This window comes from Pieris napi, chromosome 6 (assembly GCF_905475465.1).
Source record: "Pieris napi chromosome 6, ilPieNapi1.2, whole genome shotgun sequence".
Classification (NCBI taxonomy): Eukaryota; Metazoa; Arthropoda; class Insecta; order Lepidoptera; family Pieridae; genus Pieris; species Pieris napi.
In genome coordinates this window covers 4,596,884-4,617,118 of record NC_062239.1, presented here as the reverse complement: position 1 = coordinate 4,617,118, position 20,235 = coordinate 4,596,884, and the positions used below count along the sequence as shown (strand labels likewise).

The 20,235-nt window shown below is 32.5% G+C and overlaps 2 protein-coding genes across 4 annotated transcripts in view; both read left to right on the top strand.

Moving 5' to 3' along the window:
• Positions 1-3,591, top strand: part of LOC125050321 (RNA polymerase II elongation factor ELL) — a 35,661-nt gene extending 32,070 nt beyond the window's left edge. For both annotated transcript variants that reach the window (XM_047650072.1, XM_047650073.1), the window contains one exon: positions 1,204-3,591. In XM_047650072.1, coding sequence (XP_047506028.1) covers positions 1,204-1,257 — 54 coding nt within the window. In that variant the 3' untranslated portion in view covers positions 1,258-3,591. The remainder of the gene's footprint in view (positions 1-1,203) is intronic.
• A 4,638-nt stretch (positions 3,592-8,229) lies between these two features.
• On the top strand, positions 8,230-19,555 carry LOC125050320 (death-inducer obliterator 1-like). 2 transcript variants are annotated; one of them, XR_007117128.1, is made up of 13 exons: positions 8,230-8,575; positions 9,035-9,256; positions 9,431-10,665; positions 11,328-11,445; positions 11,832-12,014; positions 12,727-12,923; positions 13,736-13,902; positions 14,959-15,065; positions 15,447-15,557; positions 16,224-16,312; positions 16,695-16,779; positions 17,366-17,469; positions 18,871-19,555. XR_007117128.1 is itself a non-coding variant. In XM_047650071.1 (13 exons), the coding sequence occupies exons 1-13, from the start codon at positions 8,409-8,411 to the stop codon at positions 18,895-18,897; spliced, it is 2,838 nt and encodes a 945-aa protein (XP_047506027.1). In that variant the 5' UTR covers positions 8,230-8,408; the 3' UTR covers positions 18,898-19,555. The 2 variants fall into 2 exon arrangements, 1 of the variants encoding a protein (XP_047506027.1); XM_047650071.1 differs by having other exon boundaries at positions 17,340-17,469.
• The last annotated feature ends 680 nt before the right edge of the window (positions 19,556-20,235 follow it).

Here is a 20,235-nt window from a genome sequence, read left to right as displayed (position 1 = left end):
TTGAACGCTCCCATACTCATCTTAGTTGGATATTAAATTATCAGTTTAGTTAGAAATATATAATTTACATCTCATTATTTGATAGCTTTTATTTCAATAACAATAGTGAGGTTTACGTTATCATTTAATTTTCAAAAATTATTATTTTCATATCTACATTACTCAGTAGCAAAAATTCTGGAATATCCATTAAATAATCGTTAATGTTTGATAAAACGACAGCTAATAGCAATGATATGACGTTCATTTATTAATTCACGTGAATTCATATGTAAACAAAATGATAAGCAAATCTATCACGTCAAATGTTGATACATATGGTATATAAGTGGTTTATGTACGCAGGTGTATTAAATATGTATTTATTTTTTACTTTATTAAGGCACAATGTAGGCATGTTAGCACTATGTTTTTAATAATATTTCTATGTAATTGTCTTCTATATTTCTTTAGGAATGACTTTGAAAGTAATGTAGAATGGTATAGATAATCAAACTTAATAAAAATATAGTCTTTTATTGACATAACTTTCACACATTTGATAATATTATTTTTTTTACCAGATTGAAGTTATGTATTTACAATTATTTTTCATAATTTTAAATTGAACCGACGTTTCGCGTGCTTCACAGCGCGCGTGGTCACGGTGACTGAAGACAAAAGGTGTTGAATGTCAAAATGTCGGTTAAATTTAAAATTATGACAAATAATGGTAAATACAAACTTCAATCCGGTAAAAAATTGTTTTATTATTAATAAAAATATTTTCTGAAGTTAAAGGAGAAAAGGGTCTCGCTATCTATATAGACGTCCGTTTGTCTAAAATGTATTGAATTTTGACATCGTTCGCGCTAAGTCTCGTTTCTAAATCTTATCTTAAGTATTAACAAATTTCATAAAGCTTTTCTGCAATTAGACAAAAGATTGCAAACAGAAATTGTAATTCTCAGTTAGTGTTGGCCTTATTACACAATAGACTTTTCGGAGACCTAGTCCTGTCAGTCACACCTTTTGTGTCAGACACCCATCGTAGAAAAACATTTGCACGTTATCCGCGGCCATGGAATTTATGCATTTTGTGAAGCCTTAATAACGAATAAACACATAATAGTGAACCCATTTTAGAAATGGTTTGACCATAAGAATTCCCTTCCTGAATAAAATTGGCTATATTTATAGTTAATAAATAAAATATTGTTTCAGCGAAACCTTAAGCCCGAGCGAGTGTCCGCCGCGAGTACGACGCAAGCGTACTGACACTCGGGCAAGCCGCCGCCCGCCCGCTGCATATAGTCGAGCAGCTATGGACTCAGAACTCCCGAGTGGCAGAATATACCCGGTTTATACAAGAAAATCCAAGGCAAGGGTCGTGGCAGAATTCCCCGATTTAATACTATGCGAGAATCGTGACGTTTGGTATAATAGGTACTGTAAATGATAGGCTAAGGGCATGAAATTAACTATACTAAGTCTGTGATAATTAACACCTTAGGTCATACAATTTGTATGGATTATCTTATAATTAAATTATGAAAGATTCTAACTTTAGTATAAATTAGATTTTGGAGATATGGGCTTAGTGACCAAATTATCTTTATCCAATTCACATCTTTGCAGTTAATTATTTTACTTAACTTCACGATTCTTGTTATCCGTGCACGTGCACTTAGGAGGGATCAATGTATAGCTGACTCGTTTGACTAGGGAAGAGAAAGAGACGGCTATATGTTGTGTCACGAATTTGCTAGTCGGGTTTGTACGCGCTGACTACCTTGCTACTAATGTTGGAAGTGTCAAAGAGTACTAATATATTTATTGTAATTTTAGCTGAATATCATTTATATTGAATACTTATTTTAACGTATATATTTATGAATTTTAGACAATTTGTTATGCATAATTTCGTGATTCCATATATGGGTGACCTTTGTGCTTGCCAACATTGGTCGAGGTCAATACGATCAGTGCAGGCCAAATTGCAGTATTGTAAATGTGTGTATAATTGGTTGTATGTTTCCTAAACGACGCTGCCTTAATGTACGAATTGTACGGACCTTATTCTCTATTAGTAATTTCGTAGTGACCATAGACCTCACAAAAGTCTAGGTGTGAGTCTGTGGAGCGGTAAAATTTCTATCAGAAATTATTGGAGAATGAGAGTATCAAAATTGAAACACACATGCACCTGCCGATTTGGAACGAGATGTATATATTGCGGCATATTATTTTAAGTTGAAGAGTTCTTCCATTATGTTATCTGATGTAAAATATTGATTTGGAATATATTGGAACACGAGCGACGTGTTACCGCTGTATACCGGACATGAGGGCCCATTACGAATTTTATAATAAAAACATTTATAAGAAAACTTAGCTTAATTAATATTACATATTTTCGGACATTAACTGTATTTCATATATATGGAGCATTATTTTCGTTAGCTTTTATCTTTCTACTTAGTCATAAGACTTAGTGAGCGAGTGGAAATATAAAGGAAGGTATCGATGTTATTTGCTCTTGTTAGTGTAGTTTGACAATTGCAAGAAACATTTTATTGCCTTGAGAAGTCTCGGTAGTACTCTTATAGTAGAACTTAAGACGCTGCTCAGAAATGTTGCGGCTGTATATATGGTGTTTTAAGTTGCAACTGTGGGAAACTATCGAGACAATGTTTAGGTGATATATTTCATTTTTAATCTCATTTGATTTTTTTTTAAATGTAAATACTGAAAATACTATAATTAAGTACATAATAGTCCAATAGTAGTTTGTTCGTCCAAGTTTAATTCCATTGAAATATTGCCGTCTTGTTATCGTTGTCCAAAATTCAACTATTATTTGCCAATTATTGGTGATGAATGTTTGTACTGGTTTTATCATTTAAGGAATTGGATGGATACTAAATTTCAATTGTAAATGTCAATTTAAAGGACGAAATGCCTTTAAAACAATTATAATTATTGCCGTACAACGCGTCGTCCCTCGCTTACCATCCAATGTTCGTATTGGACGTTTAATATACGCGTCTTGCCCCGCTTGCTTGTTGTATATAGTACATTATGAAGATTTATCATGTTCTTGTTAAATTTGACTATGGGTAGTGTAATATTTCAATTTTTCTTTAATAAAATAATATATTATATTTGCTCCTTCGAGGGAGTCGCGTCGTGATCGTGCCGGAATCGCGAGCGTGCCCGTTGAGATGATTTGTTGAAAAGCGTACCTAAGCAGACCTTTAGTTAATTCACTATGAATTAGAATATCCCCTTCCACTTTTCAATGGCTTAAATCATATTTTTATAATTGGAAAAAAATAATAATAATTATATCTCAACGGACACTCGTAAGTGAAAAACTCGTGAACGTCACAAAAATTACTCGTGTATATAAATCGGACCGAAAAGTATTAGAATGGCGGTGCGGCCACGACGCGAGCTCTCTATGTTACGTGGTCATATATTTGCCAAATTATAAATACATTTTACATAATAAATTAGTTTTTAATTACAAACGTCTCGCAAGTTAGCAACCGGCCAGTGTTGAACATCCACTAGAGTTAAGTCTGGTCCTTTTCGCGTAACCCTCCAAAATACAAAACTTAGTTTTTTTAGTCCTCGCTCTGGGTCATTTGAGATCTGTTCTGTAAGAACTTGACAACGCCTACCGGATATTGCCGTTGTCAATATTGACAATTGGCAAGAGCATATCTCATTGAATTGTCTTTCTATACGATTAATCGTAAACATAAATAATCATGCATCATAAAACAACATACAATGACCCGAGTGTTAGTCGGAAACCGTCTTTACTATGTCCTGATTCTAACGTCCATATTTGAAAATGATTTAGTATTAAGTAATTATTTGACCCGCAAAGTATTTGATGCCACGTATTCTTAAATTTCATTATTGATGGCTTTTTGTGTTAAGGACGCGCCAATCTTATCATATATATCAGATAACTATCAAGGGAAATACTTTTTAGTAACTTCATTTTTTAACCACGATTAAAGTAATTTAAGTATGATCGCTTAAAGTCGTCATTAAAGTGCAATTATGTCCAGAACTGTTTCCATATATATGTTTATTTGCATTATTATTGAAATATATATTTATAGAGTAATGGAAACAGCAGTATATATGTTGGTTTCAGTTAATTTGTCAATTATCAAACGGCGTTGCTATTTCATTTTCACTGTAGCTCAAACATGCATGTACAGACTTAAATTCCATTTAACATTATATTCATACTAGCAGAAATATATGCGGCCTTATTTAGTTTAAAAGCATGCACATAGGGTAAGATTCCGAGTCGAGGCTTAACGCTAAATATGTCATCTATGTCAGAAAGGTCGTACGGGATAATAGTTCGTGCTAAGTCTCGTTTCTGAATGTTCGTAATGTCAGATACAATTTTTTTTGCAATACAGTTCGTAGTATTAACTTTATATTAACGGTCAATTGTTTCGTAATTAATATGTGAACATGCGTCAAGTTTTCTGGTCAATTCTCGCGTAAGTGCCACATATTTTGCTCACGTTTGATTTTCTTTTACTCATAAAAAATGCTCAATACATCATGATATTAGATGATAATTTGGAAATTTTAATTTATTGTCACTTTATTTATTACATTGTAGTTAACGATAAAATTGATCTGTCCCGCACTTTCTCTTTGCTTTCCTTTCTCTGAACATCACATTTTCATTTATTTTGTAGACACTTCATTTCGACCATTTCTAAGAACACCGTTTAGAATGTTATTGTTACCAGTAGTATAAGCAGTGTCGTTTGTTTTATTATATTATAGATATTGATTATTACAAATAATAAATATAGTAGTACATTTTGTTTGACGTGGAGATGTCTCTAGTATGTTGACTTGTTATGAATGAAGTGGATGTAGTGGTTATGCATTCCAGTTGGCCGTCGACCCTAGCACTGTTCGTTGATGCACCTCGAGTTAATGTCCATACATCGTAATCCCCTCTATTTGTATGTACTTGTAGCGACACGTCATAGCATAGCATTTATGCAGACCAGAAATACAAATTTTATGAGAGAAATCCCTTTCTACATGAATTTAATACTAAGCTGTCACAAAGGGAGTATAAAGTGTGAAATTCACTCGATTGTTACCTATTAAGTTATTAGAAAGGTTGGGCAGATATATTTGTATTTTGTCATGTTTATACCAATTGAATATCTATGAAATATCATAGTCCATTGTACAGAGTAGGCGATATTTAGTCTAGTGACGTCATCATTTTATTAAATCCTAGTTAGTGATCAATTAAAGGTAATAATTCCCAAACATGTATCGTTCTTTGCGGCATGACAAACTCGCCACATGTATTTTAAATGTTACTTTATTATATTACGTTCTCTAATTGATTAAGTAGACCGCGTAGTCAAGGTTGTGTTAACCCCACTTTCGATGATTACAATGAAAATGGCCTATTTTATTTATGGTTATTGTATGTATATTATGTATTCGTATTTAGTACAGAATCGCGCGATCGTGGCATCTTTGTCATGTGCAAACTTAACATTGTTATACTTAACACAGCTGATAATATAGCGGCTTAATGGCGGGCGATGCGTGAATATTACATAATTCATTTAGATGTAGATGATTGAGTTTGCGTTTTCTGATCAAACGTTATTGTAAATTTGCTGTACAGTAAAAGAGAGACAGGCCGCCGTCGAGACAGGCCGAGTGAATTTTCGGAAGACTGCCGATTTACCGAACAATTTAAATACTGTGTATTATGTCAGTGTAAATAGAGTACGAATTAGACATTTAGCATTGTTAAGGGATGTAATCGTAGCGTTTATTTTTAATAATAACTATATAGTATATGGACGGGCAGACACGAATACTGGGAACCGGGTCTCGACGGCGGCTGTGTCGTAACAATGCTGCGATATTCCTTGTGCCCCTTGAGATATCAGTGCATTATATGAGTCAAGATGTATAGACGATGTGGTAGTGTTATTGTGTATAGATGTGTTTATACAAGCTCGAGTCAGGCGGGACCGACGCTTGCCAGCCGGTTCGAGCGAACGACGACAAGCTATGAAATCCTGACATCGGCTCACGTTAATTAGCTTTTAAATATTTCATCAAAATATAAAATACACAAAAAAAAAATGGATATAAATTTCTCGACCAAGTGCTGGTTGTTTTTTTAAATTATTAAAATGTAAAAAAAATTAGATTATAAACAAAGTATAGGTACAATTTATGAATTATACTTTTTTTTCTTTTCGGCATTTCATGTAACAGTGGAAGGGACTCGGCTTCTTCGCTACTCGGAAATCATTGTATTGTACTCATTATTTCGAGAACATTCGTGAAGCTAACGCATCGGATGTTCCTTTTGTATTGTGTGATTTCTTTGCTCATGTTCTCTTCCATTGCTTTATTATTTGTTTCGCCAACTGTCTATTTGTATAATATAATTTTGTTAAGGCAGGGTAATGCAGAAATGAGAAGAGGTACTTTTTTATTTTTAAATAAATTGATGAATTGTTTGAAATTTGAATGTATAAATTGAGTTGATTTAATCCATTCAATGGAGTTTGAATTGTTATGAAAGGAACAAGAGTTTGTTGTTTTTTTTTTAATTAAGTCATTTTGAATTTCGAATATAATGAGGCAGCGATAAGTTTGTCAAGTTACCACAAAATCAATAGTCAGATGTAGGCTCTCTTTAGCGGTGTCCTTTTAGAGTGGCTTGACCTACAAGCATACGCAACGGTCCATATTAAGATCTCGAAGGACATTCGTGCAAATAGCTGAAGGGAAATGTTAGAGTATTGTTATAAAAGGTACCTATTCCAAATCTGGGGAAACAGACTAACTATCAGATGCTAAAAGTCGGATAGTGTTGCTGCAATGTGCATTTACGCCATCTTCATTTTAATTTCAATTATTATGGGATCAGTGCCAAACTTTCTCTTTATTGTTTAGCTCAAAACGATGCAATTGTTAGCATGCTTGAAAAAACAGCTGAGTTAAATAATTAGTTAGTCTGCCATTTTGTGAATATTTTGTTTTGATAGTAATATGTAAATCTTTTATAATATATTTGTTTACAATAAATAAATGACAACATTATAAATAAAATGAAATTGTATTTTCCATTTAAACTGATGAAAAAAAAATATAAAAAGAATAATATGCAATGATTTCGGCTGTTTCATTTAACTTATAAATTTCTATAGTAAAAGTATACAGTATAACAAGTCACACTTAGTGCTTATCGGAAACAGAGGACAAACTTAAAATCAACATTGTCTATGTATGCTGGATGCAAACAGATAGAATCCCAACAAAATATCAAGTATATTATGTTTAGCAAACTTGTTATCTATTATAAATTCCTATTTACTTTGATTATTGCTCATCTATCTAATACATACTGTAAAGAGGTATAGCTTGTAAGGTTGGAGGGGGTAGTCTGGATCTATTGAACCGATTTTGAAAATTATTTTACCAATAGAAAAGACAATATTTTGAGTATATATAAAACCGAAAAATTCAAATACTTTTTCGTAGTAGTCGGAGAAATACTGTCGAACGCTGCCTTAACGATGAGAGATCGGTTTGAGTTCTAGAGCTTGATATGCCTACTAAAAGTAGACAGACTAGCCGGCAGTATATTTTTAAGTTCAGTCTAATCTGTCTCTCTGTTCACAATAAACTCAAATTCACGGAACTTATTGCGGTTTTCTTGAACATCTAAGTAGAATGATTTATGAGGGAGGTTTAAGAAAGGGTAAATTTTTAAGGTTTACGCGTTACGGTTGACCGGGACAAGTAGCAAGTTATTGATACCACCGAAGAAGCAAAATGTAAGTAAGTCTGTAGTGATCTCTTATCTCAAATGTTATCTGTAGAGTCAGATATTGTTTTATATTCGATCATAAAGTTGATAAATTATAATCAAAAGCTTTCTCAAATATTTTGGCGAAAATTTTGTTTTCTACTATGTATTTTATTTTTAGACTAACGTTTTAACTATTACAGCAGATCTACTAAATGAAGAGATTGATAATATTTTCTATTAGTAATTATTCAGTAAATGGTAAACTATTGCTATCTCAAGAATCATCGAGTTTCTGCGGTCTAAAAGTACATCATCTATGGTCATACTGATTGTTATTTGAAAGTTGTTGACACCTAGTGTCAATTGACATTTACTCCTACTCTAGAGTCTAGACAGAGTCTCTAGTACAACACTTGACACTTGACAGTTTAAGAAGCAAGAAGCTATCGAAAATATTGGAAAATAAAACGATTTAAGCATAAAAACTAAAGATTTATTAAAATATTTATAAAACCAATTATCGTTGGTATTGTAATGTTTTTAATGCCCTTGGGAAGTTTGTAATAACATAACAATGTTACACTTTAAAGACGGTAAGAATAAGTCTTCAGCGTTAACAACAAGATGGGCGCAAATGTCGAAACAGGAACAAATTATAGAAAGAAAGAAGATGGAAATACAGGCAAAGTTAGAAGCTCAAAAGCAAGCTGCAGCATTAGCAGCTCAAGCTAAACTTATCAAGTAAGTGCTTGGAGTTTTAGTAACCGTTAGTGGTAGAAGGTACTGGGTACCAATTTTGGCAAGGCAAATAAATTTAGACAAAAAAGCTTAAGGCTTTAGAAACAGATAGTCTCGATTAATACAATCTGTTTATAATGTTACAAACAGACTTTATGTGTACAAAAGATTTAATTGCTTATTTGTAACATATATATAATCAGTCTTAAAACACCAAATGATTTGAAAAAAAATTGACTTTAACACTTTGACATTCATGGCTTCTTCTTTAAAGCACTTTCTTTCATTTCTTCTATAGCCTAGTCCTGTGTCTGTGTTGTAATTGTCGTCATATTATTTTTTGTTTTCTGGTATTATTAGGTTATTAATTAAACACTTATTAATTATATCACTGTTTTCCTTCATTTGTACAGATGTAAAAATATGTCAGCCATAGATTAACAGCTTCTCTGTCATTTTCAGTAATAGCATAAAAGAAGAAAGCGATTCTCCTAATATTTTTTCTAATGATGGTAGTTTTATGAATCAATATAAAAAACTCTTAGAGCAAAACAAGGAAAAAGAAGAAAAGGAAGAAATAGAAAGGCAAAAAGCTCTTGAAGATGAAAAAAAAAATGTAATAATTAAACTAGAAACTCAGGATACTGGATCAAATGAAGCCCATTCTAATGAAAGGAAGGCAAGGTAAGAAAAATTTCTCAATGTTCTTTTCAAAATAAGAGATTATATCTACTGTAATTGCTGACTATGTTACATGATCTTTATCACCAACCAAATTTTTTTAAATTAATAAAACATTTAAGTACTTGCAGTAGGTAACTGAACTTATTTAATTTTAAATAACTTTTTGGTTTACAGAGACAGACAAAACCGTTGGTCTGACAGAGGAAGAAACAACACAAATAGCCCACCAATGCCTGGTTTAGAAGATAGACAAAAATTATCTGATCAAAAAAATATACCACCTTTAATGCAAATTCCTATCATGCCCCCAGAGCCTACCTCTCCATTACCGTTTAGTAAAGAACTATGGAAACAAGATGAATCTGGTCCACATTCAGATTCTGTAGATCAATTGGGCAATTTGGAATCTAATCTATTGCCATTTGGGCCTATGGGCGGATCTCCAATGGGTCCTATGGGCGGACCTCCAATGGGTCCTATGGGCGGACCTCCAATGGGTCCTATGGGCGGACCGCCAATGGGTCCTATGGGCCCAGGTCTTGGACCGATGGGCCCTGGTCCTGGTCCAATGGGCTCAGGTCCTGGCCCTAACTGTTCAGGCCCGAGTGGTGCTGTGGGATCAGGCCCTGGTGGTCGTATAGGTTCAATGGGTTCAGGTCCAATGAGTATAGGTCCTGGCCCTATGGGATCAGGTCCCGGTCCTATGGGATCAGGACCCGGTCCTATGAGTTCTGGTCCTGGACCAATGGGGCCAGGTATGGGTCCTGGCTTAGGATCTATGCGACCCAATGCCGGCCCAATGGGTCCTGGTCATATGAGACCATGGGGTCCAGGCGGTAATGGGCCAATGAATAACTCTTCTAATATGGGTCCTGGACCCATGATGGGGCCAGGAGGTCGTATGCCACCTTTTATGGGAGGCCCAAATTTTCCCATGCCACCAAACTTTATGGGTCCAAATGGACCAAATGGTCCACGTGGGCCTTGTGGACCTGGTCCTATGCCGCCAAACATGTGTGGCCCAAATATGCGTGGGCCGGGCCCAAATGGCCCTATGCCTCCCTTTTTTCCACCATTTGCTAATCCTCAAATGATGAGACCGAATGGACCGCCAAATCAAATGATGCCCCCGAATTGTAATGAAAATGTAAATAGTTCTAATAGGCCTTTTATGGGGCCTCGACCTCCATTCCCTCCTAACTTTGGACCTAACGGTCCACCACCACCACCATTTATGCCACCTGGTATACGTCCTAATAGTATTCCAAACCCCTTACAAAATTCCGATCCAAAGCAAGAATCAAGTTCTATTCCTCCAGTAGATAAATCTCAAAATGTACCATCATCATTGCCACACCTTAACCGCATACCACCGCTAAATGATATAGGCCCAGGAAATATGTCACAAGGTAAGAAGCATTTTCACAATGACAATGTTGTTGTAAACTCAACTCAAATTCGTAAAAATATTAAAATGGAAGTGAGAAACATCATGACATGTAATATGATTGTATCTAATGAAACTCATCTGTGCACTGAAAACTTCGAATGTGCATTTTAGTTCAATTATTATATTTGTTTTACCTGTCATAAGTAAAAGGCATTTCTAGAAATTATTATTTTCTATTTTTTAATCTGTTCCACCGAGCAGATCACGTGTTAACACCATAACTACTGTAACAATATCTCTTCTGTAAATTGTTTAACAGTCTGAGAAATCTTATTTCTAACGGGCTAAGGTTATGTAATGAACCTCTTTAGTTAAAAGTATTTTAATAATGGGTTTGGATATTCTTTACTGTTACTTTATCTCATAAATAAGAGTGCTTTACTAGTGTCATCCATGAATATGCACTGGTTCTATTCATCTGAATTTTATTCGTTCAAGTCAAAATATGCAATTATAAAAACAAAAATATCTTTATGGATGGCATTGTTTACGCCGCTCGCACTGTGGAGGTCAAACAGCTTTTTAAACGGGCCTTAAGCATAATAAGAAAATCGTTAAAAATTGAATTAGTCCCGCGTTTTGAGCGTGCGGCTAAAGAGCGTTTGTTGACGTGGTGTGCAGTTTTCTCTGCAGATCGGATGCCTCCCGTGGTCCAGCGAGCTGCCGCCGAAGTCGCGTCTAACGGCGACCAATGGGAAAATGTCCTGAAAGCCATTCACTCCCAAGACCAAAATATGTGGTAATGCCACTCTTAACAGTTTTCCCCGACAGGAGGATACGGGCTGTATTCATTTTTATATTAACTTAATAAAACATATGTGAAATACTGTTGGGATTATAAAGACTCGGTTGAGTAAACTTGTGACGGATTTTCAAGCATTGAAAATCTTATTCTCTTAAAATTTCTCTATTCCTTATATTAGCAGTGTTCTTAAAAAAGTTCTACTAATTACTCAATTGTAATACTCGAAATGAAAATAAAAAAATCTAGCATACCTTACCATCTGTCACACAGTGAACACTTTCCTAATCTCAACAGTTTTTCATAGCGCATTTGCAGGTTTATATTTAAAATCCAATAATTTAGTTTCTATCAACAGTTATGACTTTGAGTGCGTTTTTCAGGTTCCTCCACAACCCTAATTCAAACGAGTATAAGTCGTTTCGTGACCTCGTTACCAAAATTCGCGCGGAAGGCTCCAAACCAGTTAAACCAGAGGTGAAACCTGAGGACAAATATGAGCCTGAATTCAGTCTTGAAGATGATGACAGTAACGATGCAAAACCAATTAAGCAGGAGACAAACAGGTAAAAAAAATGTTTAATTTATAAATGGCTGGTTTCATTTTTAATTTAATTTCATGTTTATTCATTTATCTTGCCAACACATGACTTGACATTTTTGTAGTTATTATATTTTGTCAAGATTTAATAACACACAATATTATCCATATAGTCATATTTTTAATTAGATGAAGCCAACTGACAGTAGCTAATGTCACTTTGTAAAATAATGTTGCCATATTTAAAGTAATAGTTATATGTTTAGTTCTTGTTCAATCAGATGAATGAACAATGAGTGTGAATAGTTAATCAATTCAAACTATAAAATAATATTATTTCTATTTTAAAATTGTATAAAAGTGCTCTGATATAAGTTAGGTACTAGTAGTATGTAACTACAATCAGTTTTTTGACGGCTTATTACAAAGCACGGCGTGGTGACTAGTGCCATCACCGATCATTAATTCAGGAGCTTTTTAATCATTCACTTTGTCATAACACTATTTTTATTTCATTAAAAACTGACAACACCGTAAACGTCAGTTGACTTCGTCTAATTAAAAATACGACTATAGTTATAATAATAACAATTAAAAATGGATCAATAGTTAACTTCAATACATTTAAAAAGTTTGGATAGAGAGTACTGAGAGTGGCAGCTGTGTTAAAATTTAATTAAATTGCTTTTTGTATCATGTTTATTACTATAACCAATGTTTAAATCGAAAATTTTCAGCCACATTTATGACTGGAAAGCCAACAACCCATACATGTCGAATGTAAAAGCAGAGCAAACTAGTTCACAAAGTGATGAGGATTCAGATGTAAGGAAGGAGCGACGCAAGCGCAAGAAAAGTAGATGGGGTAATGACCCCCCGATAGCTGACATAAAACCTCCGGGCGTTATGATTTCCCTGCCAACGGGTCTTCCTGGTAATTTTTAATACAGACTATATTTAATACAATTCGGAATAATGATTTAATTTATATTTAATACAATTCGGAATAATGATTTAATTTATATTTAATACATTTCGGAATAATGAAAGTTTAATTTATATTTAATACAATTCTGAATAATGAACGTTTAATTCCGTATTGATTTATGCTGTTCTTGAATCAAGATGCTTTAATAGAGAATATCTTAATATATATAAATTACGTGTCTCGTTGTTTGTCCGCTATGGACTCCTAAACTACCGAACCGATAACAATCAAATTTGCACACCGTGTGTAGTTTGATCCAACTTAAAAGATAGGATAGCTTACATGTCAATCTATACCATTGCAAAATATTTGTTTATTATTTGATAGTCACAATTCTAACAGATGGCGCTGTGTTGAAAGTACTAACGTTACACATAAGCTACAATTTAATGGCATAACCATAAAAAAAAGCATGGTGGATTTTTGTTCTCCTGCCGTTTCTCTTGAATATGTTACTACTATAACAAAAACCTTAGCAACAGCAACGCTTGGCCGAGTCTGCTAGTATATTATAATAATCACTTAAATAATAGATTATGTAATGCTAATAAATGCTTAAATCAATAAATTAAATTAAATAATTGAACCCAGGTGTTCAACCTAAAGACTGAGCAAAACTAATTTTGCATCAATAGATTTATCACAAAAATGAAGCTTTACATTATTTAATAGTTTTTTAATAATTCAATAGATTCAAACAAAGTCGAGGTATTAGTTATAAAATCGTATAATAAATAGTGTGTATCTAACACTTTCAGGAGCAAAGCTGTCTAAACTAGATGAAGATGGTTTAAAACTTACCAGCTTGAACCAAAATAACCCAGCTCTTATGCAGTATGCGATGACTAACTATGGCACAACAAATCTTAATATTGACGACTGGAAAAAGTGTGAAGACAACTTCAAATTGAATTTATTATATCAGGTATAAATAACGTGCCCTCCATGGCTCTTTATTGAGACTGGCCATTTATGTAATTAAGAGTATTTATTTATGAAATAGGTAAGCATGGTTGTAATGTAACACATCTGTCTCTTTCCATCACAGCGTAAACACATGATGACAGAAAGAGACGAATTACTACTGAGTGCAATTAGACTATTAGTTTTTGGGCTTATTGAACAACTTAATGATTGTCAGAAATCAATTGATACAAACGTGGGAAGATGACAATTAATGTAAAGTTATCTAATGCTAGGCATAGATGGCGCTATTTGCATAAGAAATTAATAATTTTATACTATAATTGAAAAGGTTAACAAATAATAAAGTTAATATAAGTTAATACATAACCAAGAGGTTGAAATACGCTGCGGTCATAGTCATTATAAAAAAACTATAACATAAATAATGCGGTCATTATAAAAAAACTATAACATATTAATGCGGTCATTATAAAAAAACTATAAAATAAATAATGCGGTGTTTATAAAAAAACTATAACATATTATTAATGCGGTCATTATAAAAAAACTATAAAGTAAATAATGCGGTCATTATAAAAAAACTAGCGGACCCGACAGATCTCCTGTCCAGCAGTCTTAATTTTAAAAAAATGGAAATGTAAATAATTTTCGAATCCACTTTAACACAAAACAACTCATCAAAATCGGTCCAGCTGTTTTGGACAAACAAAGACATACATGTCTTTGCCAAAATGAACATTTATATAAATATGTTTTGTCTTGGAGATATACATACTTGTTTATGGCGCATGGCTGAACGTAATCAAAAATATAGACTTACTAATAGTAGTTTTAAATATGAAAAAAAAATTGATTATGTATTTTGATTGAATCTTTCAATTGGAGAATGCTTATGTTATTGCTTGACAAAGTACTATGTTACAGCCTGTTACAACTTAAAAATACTGTAACATTTAAAACTTTTGGGTCTCTACTCTCTATATACACGGGGTGGAACAGCAGAGCTGTAGATTTTGTCTATGTACATTCAATAAATTTTAAATAAATATTATAGGACATGTTAAAAAAGAGGCAAGAAGTGGAGCGTATGAATGCTGCGGGGAAACACAAATATGAATATGACAGTGATGAAGACACCTCCACTGGTACTTGGGAACACAGGTATGGATTCCAACATTTATATTTTTCTAAGAGCTTCTTAATATAATAATTAAGATTTCTTTTACAAAATTTTTTTAAATATTTGTATCAGTTGAAATCAGATATATCTATTGTTGTCCAATATCATAAACAAACTGAACAAATTTTTTTTAAAGATAAATGCGGCAACAACTTAACTAGATTTTTTGTAGCATTAGATGCATAAAGTTACTCCCTTGACCTATATAACTCTGATAATTAATTGCAATCATTAGCATTCTTTTATTAATAATAATGTTGAAAGTTTAAAATATAAGTTATAAGTTTAAAAAAAATCTAGAGCTTTAATAAAAATATAAGATAAAATAGTTTAAACTTAAAACATTTATCATGCCTTTACAGACTGCGTGCCAAAGAAATGTTTGCCACTGAAAAATGGGCAGATGAGTTAACTAAGCAAGCGGCTGGGAAACACCATATTGGCGACTTTTTGCCTCCGGAAGAACTGAGAAAGTAAGTTTTAATAAATGTTCATGTTAATAGAATATGTTTGTATATATATATATAGTAGAAAAGGTGTATATTGTAGGAAAGATTTTTATATTAAGAATGAAATCAATGGCCATTCCATTTCAAAACTTTCAATAAAATATCGGCGGCCAGACTCGCGAGAAAACCTAGAAATTACTTCAAGTAAATGCAATTAATGAAATTCTGTAATAATCTTATTAGTAATAAGGTAAAATGTAATAATTGCATTATTTGAATTCATGTCTCTGATAATAAAAGCCTTTTGTTAAACTTTATCTAATTTAACAAATTTCTGTAAAGTTGCATAATATAGTAGATCATTTTTCGAAAAATAAGGTCATAAAGAAGTTTCACTTCTTACGTGTGTACACTAGTACACGCACAATTTTTTTAATTCAAACTATAGTGTGTTGAAAAGAATGTTTATACATCAGATATTTAGGCAGATTTTTATTCGATATTTCCAGTAATTGTTTAATATTACATTTTCATTACAACAAAATCCTAAATTTTACATGAAAAATATTAACACATGTGAAAAAAAAGAAAAAAATTACAGTGTCCAAAGATTACCTAGCATTACATTTACTTAGTATAATTAATTAAAAGATTTTATGTTTATTCTAAGTTAAATGCTATTATTTATAGGTTTATGGAACAATACTCAGGCGCCCGTGGTGGCAAAGAACCTGATTTATCCGACTATAAGGAGTACAAACTGAAGGAGGACAATATTGGTAAGTTCAATATAAATACAGCTTACGTAAATATAAATACGTTACTTTTGAGTTAATTCTATTAATATTTAATTTAACTTAAATTATTTTATGACTTTCTATAAAAACTGATATTTATTTAAATACAAAATAACTTTTTTTAATTTGATTATGAATAGTAAAAACAATTACATTCAATTTATATGAGTGCGATTATTTTTTGTAATTACAGTTAACTCTTTATAACGAATTTTAAGGGACCGAGAATTTTTATTCGTTATAGGGAGGGAAGCATTAATGTATGGGTATTGTGTTAAACGGATTGACTGATTTTTACGTTATAAAGAGTTTATACAGTATCTTAAAATTTAAATGCAAATATTTTGTAATCCAATATTTTTAGGATTTAAAATGCTTCAAAAGTTGGGATGGAATGAAGGGCAGGGGCTTGGGGCTGAAGGAACGGGAATTATTGACCCTATAAATAAGTATGTATAAATTTACTTGTATTGGCTATAAAAATACAAATTCGTTCAAATCGATCCAGTGGTTTAGCAATTGACAAAATTTCTTACAAAACATTAAAATCACAAAATAATAATTTGTTATTAATGTGTAATTTATGGTTTATACTTTGTAGCAAAAAAAATGGCGCTACAACCCATTTTTGACGTCAGATATCTGTATCTTTATTTTTTCCTTTTTTTTCTTTACTGTTTTTTTACTTTATCTTTTTTTTTCTTATAAGAAATTAGGTGATCAGCCTTCGGTGCCTGACCAACGATTGTTAGGTTTAATTCTAGATTGCTACGTTTTCTTGAATAAGAGAGTGTTTGAAGAAAGACCAGTCCATTGGTACAGCCGTGATTCGAACGCATGACCTCAGAGTTCAAAGACGCACGCTTTTAATGACTATTACACTATTATATTTAATACCAATTTAAAGAATTAAGTTTTACATTTATTTATATAAGTTTAAATCGCTGAATGTTTTTTAATGAAACTAAAAGTAAATTAGGATAATTAAAAAAATAATTTGTATTTTAAGAGCCAACCAGCCATTATCCAACTTAGGCTTAGGAGCGGCTCAGTCTGAGCACGTCTCACCGAATGACGACGAATTCGACGCGTACCGGAAACGGATGATGCTCGCTTACCGCTTCCGGCCGAACCCATTGGTATTTACTATATTATTTTCAGTACATAATACTATTTAATAAACTAGCGGACACGATAGTCGTTGTCACGCACACGAAAAAAATCATCTAAATCAAAACCATTATCGAATCCATTTGAACACACACATAATTTATCACAATTGATCCACCCGTTTAGTAGGAGTTTAATGACACACACGTAGAAGTTTTATGTATATGAATGGCGTGACGTGACGGAGGAAAATATTTTTATATGGACCGTGGACGTGGATATAATATATAAGTGTCTACTCACCCGTTATTATTAATTATTTCTAGAGATTTCAATAGTTTTTTTTCTATTTAACAATAAATAATAAACTAAACAAATTTAATAACTATTATTGAGTTCTTAAAATGCAAAAAATGTTAATAGTGTTATTCCTAGTGAAAGAGAATACTTTTAGAATTTATTATTAAACTATTCGAATACATGCAATAGTATGTATATTTTATAATGTATATGTCACCGTAAAATTGTAAACACCGTTAAATTGTAATCTATCTCGCGAGATTGTAAACTGCCGAAATATTGTGAACCTCAACGAACTGCTTACAATTTAACGTATTATTATTCGGTAGATTGTAATCTAAGTCTAAGTAATGAAATTTTCTTTCATTTCATTTCCAACACTAAGTTATCATTCAAACTTCTTTGGCCAATCACAGATTAATTTTACTTCCCAACAATTTCATATAACTAATTCTAAAGCTGTGAGTTACTTTCAACACAACATCAATTTACATTCATCAAAACAATCAATTTACATTCGACAACAAACGAATTAACAAACAAATATGGTGGCGCGGGGCATATTCCGTTCAACCAATCAGCGCGCGAGGCGCGACCGTTTCACAATTTGACGGTTTCACTTCGATAGATTACAATCTACCGAATAATAATACGTTAAATTGTAAGCAGTATGCTGAGGTTCACAATCTTTCGACAATTTATAATCTCGCGAGATAGATTACAATCTAACGGTGTTTACAATTTTACGTTAACATATATACAGTCTAAATCTGTTATAACATCGAAGTGACTACTCATATTTCATCGTAAAAAACGATGGTCGTAACAGTCAACAGGTGATGACGTTGTTATTAAGTACCTAATACAATAGAATTCAGCTGGGACCTTTGATTTTGCTCAATAAAACCGGTATTCTAAACGATGTCGTCGTAAACGGTTTTGACTGTAGCCGTATGGATGATTTTCATGCAATTGTGTAATTGGCCTTGTGCCTACCAACCAGAAACATTTGTTGCCAAGAATCAAACCCAGCACCTTCGGCATGTCGTTAATTAAGTCAGCTTACTGACTTTTATAGATATTCTATAAGATTTATTAATAATATTTAATGTATTTTTTTTATTTTTTAGAACAATCCTCGCCGGCCATATTATTAAAGAAACGGCGGAACTTCTGTGAATAATTTGGATTTTAGATTTAAATTCTCTGTATAAAGAATTATTACAAATTAATGTCGTGATGAATATAATTATTACTCACAATTTTCTTTAAAATTAAATTTACTCGTGCGTCGTTTTTAATATTGTCTTTTATTAAGTGTTATTTGAAAGAAACTTTACCTGTTTTAAAATCATTAGTGGCGTGCCGTTAGAAATACAGTTTCTTTAATTTTCCAATTATGTTTATATTTCTTTCGATCCAGAACTCGTACAACTAATCTTTAAAAATATATTAATGTATTATATAATATAGCTTAAATAAGTTTTAATAATATACATTATTAGATTAAAACGTGTTTATCATACTTTAATAAATTTAATATTTTTAATTACGATTTGACTGTTGCTCTAGAAATTAAATTCATCAAAAATTGTTCCAAAATACTGGTATAAAAACCTCCATAGAATGCATTATTTTAATATTTGTATGGTACAAGAATATGTATTTTTCGTATACTCTGTGGTAGCTTTGTTTTAACTTGTATACTAGAAGTAAGTTCGTATTAAACATACGTCTCCGAGTACACAACCAATTTTTGTATTATATGTGTTCTGTGTTTTGTTAAGAAACATAATAAATAGTTTTATAACTGTATTTTGTATATTAATTTCCAAATCCGTTTGCCCGTTTTCTATCCAAGGTCACAATCTGTCAACCTTCATATAGAAAAATTTGACAGTTTGACATTCTATAATACTAGTAAATTGTGCCCGCATCTCTCTCTGTAGCATGCCGAGAGATGTAATATTAAAGAGGCCCCTAAATATATGAAAAATCAATCTGACGTAGTCTCACTGGATCTATGTATTATAATATTTAGACAATTATTTAGATAAATATAAAATACCTTATATGGGGCGCCTGACAAGAGCATTTCGTAAAAAATTGATAAAAGTCACTACCGAATCGCAGCTATGAGATGGTTAAAGAAAAAGATAGACGGGTCAGGTGATAGTGGAATGATCTGGAGAGCACAAGGCACAGCAGTGGCTGTGTGGCCCAGAGTTCCTCGGGTTAGAAACAGCTCGAAGAGGCCTACGTGTCCCAGGACATGATATAGACCAAATATTTTGTTTTGCGTTGTACTATGTTATAATAATTAACAATACCTTATATGAAATCTAATTTTATTAAATGATGTTGTCATGTCTGTTTTTACCTTTGTATTTAAAATGTACTAAACGTATTTTTCTCTTGGATTCTCGTGATTTATGATCATATTTTTCTAAGTTTATAAAGGGATATAAAAATAAGCAACGTATCGGAATAATCAT